This window comes from Crotalus tigris, unplaced genomic scaffold (assembly GCF_016545835.1).
Source record: "Crotalus tigris isolate CLP2741 ecotype Arizona unplaced genomic scaffold, ASM1654583v1 scf7180000020062.1902635, whole genome shotgun sequence".
Classification (NCBI taxonomy): Eukaryota; Metazoa; Chordata; class Lepidosauria; order Squamata; family Viperidae; genus Crotalus; species Crotalus tigris.
In genome coordinates this window covers 323,790-341,496 of record NW_024097841.1, presented here as the reverse complement: position 1 = coordinate 341,496, position 17,707 = coordinate 323,790, and the positions used below count along the sequence as shown (strand labels likewise).

The window sequence follows — 17,707 nt, the reverse complement described above, 5'->3', positions numbered from 1 at the left end:
TGAAGTGAACAAAATCTGCTGCAACCACCCAGCAGACGGGGGGAATAAAAACCAAACACTGCCCACCCCACCTCCACTGCCAATCCTCAACAGAAATGCTCGCAACAATGAAAACCTCGGACAGGAGGAAGAGTGCTGCCGGGCGGGCAGGCAGGTGTCTTGCTCGGCTGTGCCTTGGGGGGCACTTTTTTCAGTGCCATTGTAACTTCAAACAGTCACTAAGCGAACTGTTGTAAGTCGAGGACTACCTGTACTTTTATCACTTTTTTCCTTTTTTTTTTTTTGGTCATCAAGTTTTTGACCCCTTGCTAGGCACTGGTGGTCCTCGGATGTTGCCATATCCTAAAAGTGGTACAATGGGTGAAAAGGTTGAAAAACCCTGCTCTAGTGCACAGCCATTTGGGTGATCTCATCTAAGAATAATCTATGTATGCAAAGATTTAATTAAAAATATACACAAGCAGATTAACAAATGTAACTTTTTAAAAAAGTGCCACAATTTTTACAGAATTATTTCTGGCTTCAGCTAAGCTAAAAAAACAAAGCCTATTGCCCCACCCCACCCTACCAGGCTCTCTAAACAAGGACGGACGTCTGATGCCTTCAGCCCCTCTGCTCTGAGCCCCTCCACACTGTCAATGCAAAAGCTGAGGGAGAAGCCGTCTGCTCCCGCTAGAAATGAAAGCCACATTACACAGAAAGATGGGCGCTTGGTTCTCCCTTGCATCCCTCCCTGGTAAACACCCCAAGAGGGGCTCCTTTCCAGCAAGGGAGACAAAGCCCCTGCCCTCCCCCGGGCACAGCCGGACCCTTCTCCCTCCACCTATGCTGCACAGTGAGGGAAACAGAAATGCTACACAACCTTTAGCCTCCCAATCCTTGTGTACAGCTCAGATTGAGGTTGTGCTGTAAAAACGCCCTCTCTGGTAAAAACGGTTTGCCTCCACCTGCCGAGGAGCTGTGTGCATCAACAGCCTTTAGCGCATGGGTGTGAATCACTCCACGTCACATGACGTCGTATCGTGACTTTTTTTGCATTGCCAGAGCTGGGGTTGGCGCAGCCTCCGTATGATGCAACTAGCCCGTGTGCCCTCAGTTTGACTCCCCTGCTTTAGTGCGATCAAATGGGAGCAGAATTAGTGCATGCCCCCCCCCCAGTGCAAATCATGCAACCAACGGGCTCTTCCCCACAAGAGAAATTCCCTCCCCTCTGGAGAAAACCCGGCTGGCTGCTCCACTCAGCAGGCCAGGAAATACATCTGTACAATCGGATTTCATTGCTTTTCAAATGCCTTCCTTGGTTAGCCCCACCGGCCCTCCGTCCCAACAGCAGGGCAGGATGCAGAGGAAGGCCCGTGGGCTCCCAGAGCAAGGGGGTGACATGTCCAACTACGTCAGAAATCTCTTCCCCCACTTTAAATAACATTCTTTGGTACTAATACTACAAACACATTCTTTCTGTCAAAACTGCAACAAGTGAACACAGAAGCAGCTCAAGCTTTTACGTGGTGCTTCAGACAAAAGAGAATTCAGAGTTCCAGTAAAATTAAGGGACAGGATTGGAAAAAAAGTGTTCCAGAAGAAAACAGAAAAACACAGATATAGGCATCTTTAACTACAGAAAATCTAAGATTCTTAAGCACATACATCCCACATGAAAAATAAAATGCAATAAATCCCAAATCTGTGATGCACAGCCGTTGTCATCAGAATCGTGATGTTGTCTAGGGTCAAATGCTCAGGTCCCTTCTTTGTGCAACGGGAGCGCACCTTTCCTTCAATCCACGGCCGTCTTCTTTTTTCCCAGCTGCCAAAGGTTCAAGGCCAAGCGCGCCCCAGGGGGAGCTCATCGGGGCAAAGGAGCAGGCGGCAGCAGCCGGTGCGGAAAGGCCATCGTCCATCCAGCGGCCCCTTGCTTGTCAGTCCTTTTATAGTCCTGTGCATTTTCAGAGTGATTGAGGTCTGGCAAATGACTTCTCGTATCATAAAAGGCAATTTTCATACGGCAGAATAGAACGTCCTCAAGCCTAAGTACACTTTTAAAAATGCGTGATAATTTTGATGCATAAGATGCATAGTACTAAAAATATGGACTGAGGACTATGTAAATGCTTTTTCCCCCTTTTCCCTTGTACTGCCGCAGCAGTAGTCCACTGAAAATAAACCGAAGAAAGTAAATATTTAACTCCTGGCCACCACTCATCCATTCTCCAATATTTACATGACATTCATTAAAAAGGATTGAAAGGATCTTCCAGAAATGGTCAGAAGACCAAGCTTCTCCTGGACCCGATGCGCATCGGAAGATTGCTTGATGCCGAAGAGACAGATGAGAAATCATGACAGGTTACAGCAACCATAACTGAGTAATCCTGGGGCACCTGAAGAACTAGCAAGTTCGCTGTGGTATCAAAAACAGGAAGCAACCATGCTAGATTGCAAAGGTCTACCAGGTGGCACTTTGGTTGCATGTGGATTTTGAAGATGGCAGAGGAGGAACTCTTTGCCATTTTGCAACAGCTGAGCATGAAGGATGCATGTTGCCCTTGAATTTCAAGATTTTCAGAAGATTTGAGTATGGAGGAAAGTTCCCTGAAACCAAGCACAGCATGCATGCACAATGGAAAGCCACGGACACAGCTCCCCACAGCTAGCTCTGTGGAAGGCACATCACAAGTACAATGCAGTGGAGGGAAGTTGAATCTGATCTGAACCATTTGGGTTCGTCAAATACAGAAGTGCTTTTAGCATTTCTGCCCAACTTTTGATGGCCTTGTCTTCACTCATTTATAAGGGCGCCTGAGGCAATATTTCTAAAATGAATAATGAACTTAGATTAAGTCTACAGGGAAAGATGGTTAAGAGTGCAATTCATCTGGTTTGCTGTATGTGGGAGGAGGAGGTTTTCAGACCAAGCACCCAAAATGTAGATTCTTGTCTTAAAAAAGAGCTTCATTGTATTTTTTAAAAAAAATCTCTTGAGATAGCATGAACAAGGTTCAGGAAAGCCCAAACATCCATAGCATTGTCACTGTTGCTCTAAGGAATGAGAGAAGGAGAGAGGAACCTCTATACAGAAACCGAAGCGTATCTCAATGGTATTTCTAATTATTGTTAACAATCCAAAAATTATAATGCAGGTCAAAAATAAATTTACTTTAGCAATGCAATGGACAGCATCACTCCAAAGCATCAGCTAATTCAATGTATTGCTGTTTTATAGTTCTTGTTTCTGCAGAGATGAAACCGAACATTGGTCATTTTAACTCTGCGTTGCTACAAATGTAACCTTGTTTTTCCGTTAGCTGAAGCCTGGAGTGTGCAGGATCCATCAAAGACACAAAAATGGCCAGGTAATTAATGAACTTAAGCGTCAGATCAAAATGACCCAAGGTGGGCCAGCTTTAAAATCAGAGCAAGACATCTTGAAATCACAGAAGATGAAGAACTGGGCAGGGCCTGATGAGGGCCAGGCAGTTTTCCAAACGTTTGATCCTAATTCTGTTATTTTCAGTAGCATCACCTTGTGCTAAAAAATGATGCCTAATAGGAAAATAAATCAAGATAATGTTCTCATTACAACCACAGACTTTTCACACATTCACTTAGGGTATCTAAGGACACGTTTTAAATGTTCTTTTCAGCAAAAATGCCCAGGTGTATTTTTTTTTTCTGAAAAACAAAACAAAAAATTCACCTAGATGGCTTCTTTGAATCTTTGGATTCCAGCTCATGGGATTTCATGGTAAGTGATATCACAGTACAGCTGGATTAGAAAAAGGGACTTTATTTTCCATTAAAAATGAGGTATAATTTTGAGAGGATGGTTTCCTTATCTGCTTTGATAAGGCCGTTTCTCCTATTGTTCAACAGAAATTGCAGAAAGGAAAAGAGGCTCCACCATTTTTTCCTTGTAGTGTGGTTTAATACATTAGAAGCTCATGTTAAGTTTCAAAAGAAATGTCCTGGGATGGGCTAGGACAATGCTGATGGGTGTTCCCAGGAAGGTTCATGGATTTTATGATTTCTGAGACTGTTCCCTGCCATACAGCAAAAAGCAATTGAGCCAAGAAAGTCTCTAGAAAGTTAAAAGAATAATGTGTGTGTGCGTGCGAGAGAGAGTGTGTGTGTATGTTAGTTCATGAAAAGATAAAAAAGCTCACGACTGGAATGTGTTCACATTCACTGGGCAAATGTTTTTACTTCTGGCTCATGGTCCACAGAAGAAGAAAGATGAAGTAGTACTAGCTGCAAAACAGCCCCATCACTTCTGGGCATTGGGTAAACTTCCAGCCCTTCTTATTCCTCCTGCCCATTCTTGTGGCCGCCAGTACCACTGCATGAACTGGGCTCTCAGTGTTAGGGAACTGCAGCTGCAGCGTCTTCAAAGGGGCCTTCTGCAATAGCCACTGCAACAGCAACACCCAGCTCCTTGTGTCTGTTCAGGAGAGAAGATGAAGCTGAAGGTCTGAGTGCTGGGAACACAATGGCTGTCTGTGGTTTTCTGCTTGAGCAGAAGGTTGGACTAGAAGACCTCCAAGGTCCCTTCCAATCCTGTTATTCTATGCTCTGTGTACATAGTTGGACCAATGATGGGTGTCTTAAGCCTGATTGTATGTGCAAATAAAGCTCTGTCTGAAACTAAAGTCTAGCAGATGCCCACAGATCATCTGTATCAACTACATTCTCTTTGTCTGCTTTGGGGTTTACATCTCTCATTATTTCCAGGTATACTTCAGACCTTTTCTCAAAGAGATGAGTAGCCCAGGTGAAAAAGAAGTTGCAAGGACTGCTAAAACAAACCCAAAATACACCCCCCCCCCCAGCTCGAAAGTCTTCCCTTATCTCAGCATTAATGACCTGCTTGCCATTGGTTAGAAAATAAACAGCAGCAAGAAGAACCACCAGAAAAGCAGCTATGTATGTTTTTGAACCGACACTTCCCTTGGTTGCAGAGGGCCACCAAAGCCACAGTGGGGAATGCACAAGCACAAAAGTGTAAACAGTGCTGCCAGGCACTATGACACAAAACCGGAAGACAAAGTTCACACACACAATGAGCCACTGAAGCTGGCAAATGTCCAGACAGATCTCTCTATGGGAAGGCAGGGAAAAGCAGAGAAGAGAAACCTGAAAGAGGGCACAGCAAAGAGTTCTTTGTGGTTACTGTGCATCTTTGAGGACACACAGTGTGCCAAGGCACTGCAGTGCAGGAGTCGAGAGACGCGAGGAAAGGAGGCCATCTGCTGCTTGCCATCACTGGGCGTGGAAGTAGATGGGTTTCACTTTTCCAGAAAGGATCTTGGGGACCTGCACCGAGATGATCTCAGCCATCATTTCAGGGTAGTCAACGCTCACCATGTGTGACTTCACCAAGAGGTCAAATGTAAACTGATGCAGTTCTCTGGCAATCTAGAGGAGGAAAAGGGAGGTTGTCACACGGAGGCATCCTTGTCTTCCAAGGACTAGTGACTGCACACTCAGAGGGACCTTCTGCCCCGAGGGCTGCCACCTGCACTCAGGAGGACTGGGGAGCCACCGACGGTTCCAAAAGTGAAAAGTGTGTGGTTGCTTCAAAGGGAAGGGGGAAGAATACCCAGAGATCCCTCATATCCCCTTGTCCTGGCTGGACGTGTGTTGTAAGAACATGTTATTCTCCTGAAACCAGAAAATATGCAACATTTTGCAGGGTTTGACTTGTGTTTTGATGGAGCTTCTAGAGCTACACATGGCAAGCAGTGCCCAACATCATCTTCTTCTCATCATCTGAGCCCACCATCAAGGCAAAAGCTCATCTTCAGACAGAAGGGCCAGGCCATTTTGCTCTGTGGCCAAGGGCTGCCCCAGAATGTGGCCCAACATGTTGATGTCCATGGAAGAGGAGTTGCTGCCAGACACCCCGTCTGGTACCTCTCAAAGCTGAAGGGCTTCTACCTGCACCATCTTAACTCAGCATTCCTCCCCCCTCCCCCTCTCAAACTCAGACGGAATTTACTTTTCTTCCCTAAACCCTGCATAAAGCATCTCCCTCCTTACTTCCCCACCATCCCTTCCCCATGCCACTTTCTGAAATATTAACGTGGAATAATTCCAGACATTTTACCCTTGCTTTAAGGCTGAATGCTCCTGCAGCCTCAATATTCAATCTTCTCGTCCCCTCGGTTGCATGGAGCCAGCATCTGGAAGTGCTCCATGTACCCCCTTATAACTGCAGCTAGGGACCCAACAGCACCCCCTGTTCCGATCCACGGAAACTTAAGGGATGGAGTTTCTCCAAGGAGCCTCCCAGACGGGCCCTTGGAAGGTGACTGATGGAGCTTGCTCTGAGCCAAAGAAAAAAGAATGAGGAAGAATTAAGGAGAGGAAGGGAATCTTTTCCCATGCTGCACATGGCTGTTGAGTGGTGGACCAGAAGCCCCAGTCTAGAAAGATAGAACAGTAACTAAACTTTCTTTTAAATTTAATTTATTTAATACTAATATAGCAACAGCCTTGTCTACAATGTTTAAAGATACCTAGAAATGTATGTGTACCCTTTTGGAGCTCTCTAGGGGCTGAGCCCAAGGATTTGGAGGCTGCTTGCAGCTCTGGGGCTTGAGGTGATGTACCTCTGTGCATTGTCCACAAATCTGGAGGGCACACTGACTTGAGAGCTCCTATAAAAGGTGAAGTGATAATTACAATATAATTATTCACCTCCCTGTGGCAAAATCCCTTATGCAAGAAAACAACTGCAAAGTCACCTTGATCTTTTCCAAAACTGACTCTGTGAGATTCTATGACTTATTGGGATTGGTGCTTCCTCTTTTTGAAACCCCTTTTGGTCTGAGCAGGCCTTGCCCTGCACCCCCAAGGTTCTTGGCCGACTCTCCCACTTCTGCACTTACGGGCTGCACAGAGTCCAGGAGCTTTGTGAGCTGATAGAAGCGGCGTGAACAAGATGTGGGGTTCTTCCTTTTGCAGGCAATGATGCGGTCAAGCTCCTTGATATAGTTCATCCGGAGTTCATCAAAGAACTTCTGATTCTTCAGGCCATCCACTGGAACTGACACAAAATAAGAAGAGGAAATAAAAGGGATAGGAGCAGACAAAGGAAACAGCCTAAGAAACATTGAGGGGGCAGTGCCCGCACCTCTTTGGTGGAAGATGAAGGAGTCTCCTCACTTACAAAGGTGCAACCAGCAGCAGGGCAGCTGTCACAGAGAATATAGAACATAGAATAACAGAGTTGGAAGGAACCTGGGAGGTTATCTAATTCAACCCCCTGCACTAGCAGGAGTCCCTATATCTTTCAGTCAAATGACTGTCGTCTCTTCTTAAAAGCCTTCAGTGATAGAACACCCACAACTTCTGAAGGCAACATGTTCCACTGGCTAATTGTTCTCAATGTCAGGAAATTTCTTCTTCTAGGTTGCCTCTCTCCTTGATTTATTTCCATCCATTGCTTCTTGCCCTGCCCTCTGCTGCTTTGGGGAATAGGCTGATGCCGTCTTCTTTGTGGCAGCCCTTCAGATATTGGAAGACTGCTATCATGTCTCCTCTAGTCCTCCTTTTCACTAGACTAGACATATCCAATTCCTGCAACCATCTTCATAGGTTTTAGCCTAATAAAGTTTATTTGGAGGCTGTAGTTTCTTAAAGAAGTTGTGCCCATTAGCACTATGGTCCTCCTCTACTGTGAATCATTTACAGAAACAAACAAAAAAGATGTTGAAACTCTGGAAAAAGTGCAGAGAAGAGCATCAAAGATGATTAGGGGCCTGGAGGCTAAAACACATGAAGAACGGTTGCAGGAACTGGACGTGGCTAGTCTAGTGAAGAGAAGGACCAGGGGAGACATGATAGCAGTGTTCCAATATCTGAGGGGCTGCCACAGAGAGGAGGGGATCAACCTATTTTCCAAGACACCTCAGGGCAGACGAGGACTAATGAATGGAAACTGCTCAAGGAAATATTCAACTTACAAGGAGAAATTTTCTGACAGTGAGAACAATCAGCCAATGGAACAGATTGCCTTCAGAAGTCATGGGTGCTCCTTCACTGGAGGTTTCCAAGAAGAGACTAGACAGCCATTTGTCCAGAATGGTACAGGATTTCCTGCTGGAGCAGGAGGCTGATCTAAAATACCTCCAAGGTCTCTTCCAACCCTGTTATTTTATGTTTTGTTCCAAGTACAAAGGCAGCTAGATGAAAAATGCTACAGCTTACTAATACTGAAGAGGAGCAGAGCCTTCATACAGAGAAATTCTTGAGGAGTAATCTGAAGCCATCCAAATTCTTGGGAGAGATGCCGCATCCTGACACATTGGCTATACATTCTGGATTTGTGCATTCGGTACCTAGGAGAAGAAAAGCATAAACAGGAGAGAATCAGCTTACAACTTCGCCTTTTTTACAAGAACAAATTCCACACATTTTGCTGTTGTACACTATTTGAGAAATTTCTAAATGTTACCATTTCAGTTTTGATGGCAACTTAGCATCTCTTCCTGTTCAATGCAAGTCATCTGAAGTGTTCATCAGTCATATAATGCTGCAAGAAAATGACCCCTCCCTCCACAAAGGTTGTCCACAGGATTAACACTGTTTTTGGGGGGGCAGCATGTCAGGTCCACCATGCTGGTGTCCTGCCATTCTGTCAGAGGAGGGGGGAGGAAGGTTACTGGCATTCTTTGCTGTATCCACTTGGGAATTAGGGAGGGGGGTTGTCTTCGGAGAAGAAACAGACTCATCCTCAGCTGGTTCCAACCTGGTTCCAAGCCGTTGTGCCCTGAGATTGACTTGCTATCTACCCAGCACCTCAGTGTTCTTATAAAACCGTGTGGCATCACATTGCTCCCGGTGGATTGGTTAAGGAGGGGTTGGGTTTGGGGAAGTGAAAGAATTGCTTTGTGCTTTGGGCGGGACCTTCAGATTCCGCCTGACTTTTCTGCATCCACTTTCTCTCAGTAAAAGTTCTTTTGATTAACCTCAATGGAGTCAAGAGTTTTACTCTAAGGGACCAGCTGGGACATGTCCTTAAACATCATCTACTGGGACTCCAAGGTCTCTCTCACAGTTACTGTTTTTGAGCCTAACCTGTACTTGTACCTTTGATTTCTCCTGCTTAGGTGTGAAACCTTGCATTTCTCTGCATTAAATTACATGTTGTTGGTTAAGGCCCATTGCTCAAGTCTGTCAAGATCTTTTTGGATCCTGAGCTTGTCTTCTAGGGTGTTGGCTATTCCTGCTAGCTTAGTGTCATCTGCAAATTTGATGAGTTCCCCCTTGGATTCCCTCATCTAAGTTATTTACAAAGATGTTGAAGAGTACTGGGCCTAAGTCAGAACCCACCGCTTATTTCTCTCCATGTAGATGTCGTTCCATTAAGGACTACATGTTGACTGCAGTTTGTCAGTCAGTTACTAATCCATCTGGTAGTGATGCTGTCTATCCCACATTTTTCTAGCTTGCCAAAAAGTAGGTTGTAGTCTACTTTGTTAAATGCCTTACTGAAATCCAAGTATTCTATGTCCACAGCATTTTGCTGGTCCACTAATTTAATTGCTTTGTCAAACAATGAAATAAAATTTGTTTGGCATGATCTGTTTTTGACAAACCTATGTAGGGTTCTGATTATAACTTTGCTTGTTTCTAGACATTTGCAGATATGTTGCTCGATTATATTTTCCAGGGCCTTCCCAGGTATTAATGTCAGGCTACTGATTTTCTAAATGAAGATGTTCTCAGTCACAATTTGAGTGGCAAACCAGTAGGATAATTATTTTCTGAACATGGACCAAAGAGGAAGAGAGAAGAAAAAGCTGCTCTTGAAAAAATTCTAGGTCTTGGACCCAGAAGCTGATCTGTCATACTACTACTTGTTTTTCTTGATCTTTTTTTCTTGATTCTAGTTTTCCTTATTTTGTTTTTATGGGTGTTTCAAAATGAAAATTCCTTTCCACAGGTGAAAACCAAAATCTCTTTGGTATGTCCACAGTATATCTCTACCATTGATAATCCAACCTGACCAGTTTTGTGTATTGGAATTTGGGGAAGTGGGTTTTATGTTCCCACAAATCATCTTGAGAAATCAGCAGGCAGAGCTAAGAGTTTGCAATAGTGGTGAATATCTGTATCTCGGGTGTAGGATGAAGGCGGAGTTTGTGGGTTGGTTTCCGAACATTTTATTACCAGGCTAGGTAACATCTTCAGAGGAGTTTAGGGGATGTCAGTATCAGTGTTCTGTTTATAAGGGCTTCAGGAGTGTCAAGTGAGGGTCCTGTGATGGGTCAGGTGTGAGTCATCGGTGAGAGGCTTGTGATGGGTCTTATGATGGAGAGGTTACATCAGGTCAGGGCCATTGAGAGGTGAACTGCTGGTGGGAGGGGAAGGGGGCCTTGCATGGGTTGGTTGAAGGTCAGTGCCGTCTCTGCCAAACTCTACCAGGAATTAGGCAGAACCAAAGACAAGATGCAGAAGGATGAAAGATACAATGTAATCTACAAAATAAACTGTAACAACTGCAACCAATTCTACATGGAACAAACATCATGTCAATTAAAAACCAGGATCCATGAACATTGGCTGGCAAGTAAATGCCATTATCCCTAATCCTTAATCTCTATCCACAGTGACACCAAACAACACCACTTCAATTGGAGCAACACTAAAAATCATCGGCCACGCTACCACCCACCATGCTGGTGAGTTTATTGAAGCCTGGCACTCCACAAGCAATTTCATCAACAGACACAACCAGCCTACAAACCCCTCAGAATCCAAATCAACCGCACAGCCAGCCAGAGACAGCACCGACCCTCAACCAACCCATGCAAGACCCCTCTCTCCTCCCATTTCATCTCCCATTGACCTTGACCTGATGTAACCTCTCCATTACAAGACCCATCACAACCCCCTCACTAATGACTCACACCTGAACCATCACAAGACTCTCACTTGACACACCCACCCCTGAAGCCCTTATAAACAGAACACTGACACTGACATCCCCTAAACTCCACAGAAGATGTTGCTTAGCCTGGTAATGAAACATTCGGAAATCAACCCACAAGCTTGGAGAATGATCCTTCACCCCCAGAGCTAAAAGTCACAAAGAGTGCTGTGTTCCAGAATACTTTCTGGGAAAGTTCCTGCAGCTGTCTATGTTTGGTGGAATCACAATTAATTGTTTATCAAATGAACTCCATAGCATTACAATTCATTACTTGTTCAGGTCTAGTGTCAGTGGGTGCACTCTTCTCTTTGCAAAGTACCTCTCCCTTCTCTTTCATGAGAGGGTTTGCAGATCTCTTAATCTCTCTATCAATTCTTGAAAGGCTAAGATTCATGTCATTACTGTCTCTTCAGCTGCTGGAAGATTTCATACAACAGCATGTTCTGAATATGTAGATGTCAAGATACTAGAAAGGAATCCGGGAAGTTATAGGGTTGGAGTTACAGAATTATCACGTTATGAAGCATTCTTCAAAAGTAACCCTTTGTGCAATAAAACTGTTATTTTTAGTTTAGGTCCATCCAACCAAAAGATAGACATGTTGTAAGTATGTCTTCTTCTCTTCCCATCATAGCATGCATTCAGTCAGTGTCTAACATCCTTTTCATTAGATTATGGATAGTTCACAATGAGTCAGAATAATGCTTTGGAACTTTCATGATCACAAGCTTCTCTTTGTTGGTTATTAAAGCAGCCATGTTTTTTTCCAAGTTTCTAAATAACTCTAGCATATATGGTATTAATAATATGGTTGACATTAAAAGAATGCTGTTTTAATGAGTCCACTCATTAAAGTTGCTGGATCTTTTTTTCCCCAACTTGTTTAATAGTTTGAAATAAAATGTGGCTGTCTTAATGACTAACAAAACTTGAAAGTAGTTCTTCCAAAATATTTATTACTTACCTATTTCCCTCCCTTCCCTTCCTATTTCCATAGTTATTCTTAGGGTGGAAAAATATCACGAAGGGAGCTTTTTTCAAGGATATTTTTTAATGAGCCAGAGTTATCTTATAAACTATAAATTCTTCCAAATATGCCACATTGTAATGGCCAGCTAACAAGCCTTGGAAATGGATCTTGCCATATAAGGTATCTTATTTATAGTACTTAATTATTTGACAATTAGGCCATATTAGAATACAAAATATTATAGAGCAATAAAACCATTAACTAGAAAATATTGTAAAATACATAAATAAAAGAAAATGCAAATCTTAATTTCTCTGTCACCCCTACAATTTACCCCATAGCTTCCAATCTAAGCTGTTCTCAATTGTACTGTTTTGTTTAGGTAAAAGGTCTTCTTGAAATAGGCCCTCCCAGAAGGGTGTGGTGCCTGTTCTCTCCGCATTTATGGCACATGCAGCTGTAGGCAGGGTCATCTGAAAACAAGCATGCAAGAGTACACAGCTGGGTCTTCAAAATTCTTTTCTGCTCTGTAATATCTGGCTATAAAAGTCAACCTGAATCCTTCTCTAATGGATGACCCGAGATTGAAGTAATTGAATACATAGACTATCAGAAACTCTGGTAGTCAAATGTTATCAAGAAGACAATACGGGAAGTCCTCTCTCTGGCCAAGACCTGGAATAGAGAAGCTAGAGGTGCAGAAAACCATGGTTATGCTCGGGCCAAGATAGCTGCACGTGAGGTGGTATATTGCTTTACAGAACTTTGATCCTCCAAGGTGGATCATCAGCATTTTATGCTAGAGATGAACAAAACATGAAATATTTTAAAGGATGCACAAACATGAGGAAAGGACCAGTTCTTGGCCACTTGAGAAAATACAGTATACACCTGGAAAATAGATATTCAGTTTACACTTAAACATTTCTACTGAAGAACCTTTTATTAAACAGTTCTAATTAGGAAATATCTCATGTTTAGACTTAGAGTTCTACTTTTCTACTCGTCTACTTTCCAGAAATTTCGATCTCTTCATCTGCCTCTCAGACGAAGAGAGTGTATGAAACAAAGCAAAAGTTGCATAGAATTAATATTGTGTGGCCCCACATTTTGCCTTTTGACTCTTGTGTAAATGTAATCTCACCCAATCTCAATGGCATTGCATTCAAGGCATGGAAACCTTCAACATTTTTCTGAAAAGAGTCAAGCAGACCGTTTGAGCGCCAAACGCTTGACTTTGCACAACAGACCTTCCTTTCACTGAGAGCAGCTTCTTGGTCTTGTGGCTCATTCACCCTGCCGTGCCTGAAGGAAGGAGAGTGTTTCCTCTGACTTTCACTTAAAGCAAACGGCAGGGTAACATCCTTTCCCCTTTCTTCAGCTTTATACATTAATCAAGTCTAACATGAAAGAAAGAAAACGTACTCATTGAAGACCAAATCTGGAGCAAAATAAAGCATCCGGGAATTCACATTGGTGAAGGACCTCCATCCCATGGCAAAAATCATCAAGCCCATCCAGGAGTACTGAATGATGGCCATCTGGTCATCTACATGCAGGTTACGGAACCCTGGGGAAAAAAGTCAGAAAGATGGCGTCAGGAAAGCTCTTCCTTCAGGTCAAGGAGCAGCTGGGTCTTGGGCTGGGCTCCAGGCTGCTGGCACCTCGAGACTAGCCCTTTCTCTAGCAGCCGTTGCAGCCTGCCCTGGGACATTTTAAATGTGGCAGCTAGAAGGGAGGGAAGGGAAAGTCATATACAAAATGAACCACTTTCTTACTGACGGTTTGCCTGTTGTTATTACAGTTCAAGCTATTTTTCTCTTTATACTGCAGGGATCAGCAAAAAAACAAAGGACTTATAATTAGAGATGAAATTAGAAAGAAAATAAACTAAAGGGTCACACCATAAACTATTTGGATTCCAAGTTTCATGCAGTCTGTATATATACTGTATATATACTGTATGTATAACTTCATGTGAGGAGAGAGACATTAAGTCAAAGATCCGCCAGGATGCCTTGATAAAACCCAGAATTTTCTCAAGTAGAATTATGAGAAGTCCATGTAATTTGATGCCACATAGTGTGGGTCACACTTCAGCCCCCCCAAACAGATTATATTTTAAATTTTAAAATTATATTTGTAATCTCACTGGTATTTCCCTCTTCATTCTAAAAGCATCTCTTAACCCTTTATAATTATTAAAAAATATGCCTAAAGCATTTAATCCATTATTATATTTGCTCCACTTAAAACTTCTCATCAGCTAGATTTGCAGACTGACAGGAAACCAAGCATTTTTGTTGCCACGGCTAACACGAGCCTTTGTTTCATTCCTCTTCTTGGCATCTGGAGGGTGGCGAATGCGCTGAAATGAGGGATCGCAGAGAAAGAGAACTCTCAATAAAGCTAAAATTAGAAACTACCTACGTCTTATTCTTACTTTCTACATCCTTCCAAGGTGATTTACAATATAGGTAATATTTAATACACATAAGAAAAATAATTTAAAATAAACCAATTAAAATGCAATTTAATTTCATGCATCATGGGTTCATAATATCCTAGAACTGGAAGGTAATCGACAGAGATAATTTAATCCAACCCGCTACTCACTAAAAAAAATAATGTTTTATGGTTTCCATTTTCCAAGCAAACAAAGGCCAAATGTCCAGGTAAAATGTATGAGGTGGGGGAACTGAACTTTCTAAGTTTCATGTTTACATATCACATGGCTATAATGGTAGACATTCAATTTTCATGAGCTTGCATAGATTTTGTTAGAAATTGAATTTACTGCAGCCTCCAGTAAATTGTGCATGTGGTGTGAAAGTGAAAATGCTGGGAACTGATGGGGGGGGGATGGAACTCATGGAAGGCAGAGAGGCCTTAATTATTATGGTTCATTACACAGTCAGCCAGATGTTCAGACTGGATTTGGCATTTTTGTCTTACCTACTGAGTTCTTTCCAAGGACTTGGGATAGGCAGATCTTGATGTTTGATGGTGTTACAGATATCGTCGCAGGATGGAAGCTGTTCCCAGTAAAGCCGCCTTTTGCAACTGACTGATAGCAAATTTGTCAATGCCAAAGGTGTTCAAGTGATGCTCCAGTTGTTTTGGAGCCTCCAGCCTATTGGTATTACCCTTGCTTGCCACAGCTGTTCTATTTCTATTTGTAGATCTTTGTCAAGAGTGATTCACTTTTCACCTAGTTTCTTCACTGCTCTCAATTTGACAATAGGGGGTTGAACTGTCTGGGGGGAAATGCCAAGAATCCGTCTGCAGATTGTGAGGCCGTGTTCCACCCTTCAAGGACATGCTGTGCAGGTGTTTGAACAATCCAGACAGTTCCTATAACAAATGGAGCATAGGTGATTGCACAATGCAATGGACTAAGGGGAGTGGCCAAAGGGGGAATTCATGTTTAATTATACAGATCTTTGAGTGGGAAATTCAGAGTTGGTTTTGCTTCTTTTGTACCAATGTAGTGTATTCAATAAGTATTACTTTTGGAAAGAACAATATCCCAGGAGTTCCTTTCTTGGATTCTCTAGCTGGACATCTGACAATTTTGTTATCTTCTTCAATTCTTTCTCTTCTATTCTGCTGTCTCCAGGCACTGCCACATCCACGATCTAGACTTTTTTTTTATCCTTCTTATTGAAAATTGTTGAGTCTGAGGTGTTATGTGATAGATGCCTGTCTATTTGAATTCTACAGTCCCAGAACAATTTAACTTTCATTTTCTATGACTTTGTCTACTTTTTGGTTCCACCAGTTCTTGCTTGCAGGCAAATGATATTTCTTGCAGATCTTTCAATGCATCATTGTTGCTCCTTTGTTATGCTGTTGTTTGTAGTCAGTTTGGGGGATATTTTTGCAGCAGCTAACCAGGTGGTTTACTGTTTCTTCAGTTTCAATGCATTTTCTTCAGTGCCCTATTCTTCCCACCCACCCCTTTCTTCCTCAACCACCTGATATACTTGTAACATTCCCGCCCACCTGTTTTTCTTAGTAGGTAGAGTCTGCCAACATTGCCTTTTTTATTTTTCTGGTCTTCCTATCCATTATTTTTAGCTCTGCTTAAGTCCAGTCCACTATTCCAGTGATGTATCTAATGATTGGAATTGCACAGATGTTGATTGCCTTGATGGTATTTCCTTCACTGAGTTTGGATTTCAAGATCTTCTTCACTCTTAAATTGGCAATTTCTGTTAAGACTGGTTGAAGAAATGGACTTTGGAGATAAAATCTTACAGGCTTTTCGAGGTATTTATCAAAGACAATCAGCACAACTTATAGTTAATGGAGGTTTATCTGAGGTATTTCAAATTGAAAAGGGGACTAGACAGGGTTGCCCATTGTCTCCTTTGTTGTTTGTTTTAACGTTGGAAATTTTGTTGATTAAAATTTGTGAATCACCCAAAATAAAGGGAATAGAGATTAATAAGAATGATTATAAACTAAGGGCTTTTGCAGATGACTTGATTGTTACTTTGTCTCAACCAACTCATTCTGTAGTGGAGTTGTTACAATTGATAAATCAATTTGGACAAGTTTCCGGTTTTAAAGTTAATAATAATAAAATTAAAATATTACCAAAAAATATGACTAGGACATATTGGTTAGATACCTTGGTTAGATTGACAGGTTTCGAAGTTGTAAAAAAGGTTAAATATTTGGGGGTATTTTTATCAGCTTCTAATGTAAAATTGTATAAAAATAATTATGAAAAGTTGTGGTTTAAAATACAGAAGGATTTGAATGATTAGAAAAAATTGCAATTATCATTGTTGGGGAGAATTGCTGCGGTTAAAATGAATGTTTTGCCAAAGTTTCTTTTTTTGTTTCAAATGATACCTATTTTAAAGAAAGAGGTAAATCTAGAAGATTGGCAGAAAGGTATTAATAAATTTATCTGGGTGGGGAAAAAACCAAGAGTAAAACTTAAAATTATACAAGATGTTCGAGAGAGAGGTGGACTCAAGGTACCGAATTTGAAACTGTATTATGATGCGGTGGTTTTAACACTGATTAGTGATTGGATTAATTTAACAAATGTAAATATACTCCTTTTGGAGGGATGGGATTTATTATATGGATGGCATGCCTATTTAATATATAATAAAAAGGTGGATAGAGTTTTTAAGTCTCATATTTTAAGAATTTCTTTATTGCGAGTTTGGAAGAAATATTACAGAACAGATTCTAGAATCCCATTGTGGGCAATTCCAGGTCATGCAATAGAAAGAATAAGAAAAGGAGTGAAGATGGACAGTATTTCTTATAAACAATTACTTAATTGGAATGGGAAAAACTGGCAATTAAAATCTATGGATGAATTATTACAAGAAAATATTAATTATTCTTGGTTTCAGTATAGACAATTATTAGAAAGGTGGAGGATAGATCCAAAAATGGGTTTGATCAGGGAGGATGTGAATTTGTTGAAACAAATTAAAGACCAAAGTCGAACTCATATAAAAAGAATTTATGGTGTTTTAGTGCAGTGATTCTCAACCTTTCTAATGCCGTGACCCCATAATACAGTTCCCCATGTTGTGGTGACCCTCAACTGGGTGTGGCCACCAATAAGAGGGAGTAGGACAGCTAGGGAAAAGGGAAAAAAATGGCGGACAGCATGGTTTGGCGACCCCCGTGAAATGATCATTCGACCCCAAATGGGGTCCCGACCCACAGGTTGAGAACCACTGTTTTAGTGGAATTGGATTCAGAAACAGAATTACTTAAAGATTGTATGGTTAAATGGGCTCAAAATTTTGAAGAGCCGATTTTAT

General features: G+C 41.9%; 1 protein-coding gene across 1 annotated transcript in view; it reads right to left on the bottom strand.

The window, feature by feature from the left end:
• Positions 1–271: 271 nt before the first annotated feature.
• Positions 272–17,707, bottom strand: part of AR (androgen receptor) — a 209,445-nt gene continuing 192,009 nt past the window's right edge. Inside the window, exons 5-8 of the mRNA XM_039365373.1 lie at positions 13,332–13,476; positions 8,209–8,339; positions 6,888–7,045; positions 272–5,412 (exon numbers count right to left, since the gene is read on the bottom strand). Coding sequence (XP_039221307.1) covers positions 5,257–5,412; positions 6,888–7,045; positions 8,209–8,339; positions 13,332–13,476 — 590 coding nt within the window. The 3' untranslated portion in view covers positions 272–5,256. The remainder of the gene's footprint in view (positions 5,413–6,887; positions 7,046–8,208; positions 8,340–13,331; positions 13,477–17,707) is intronic.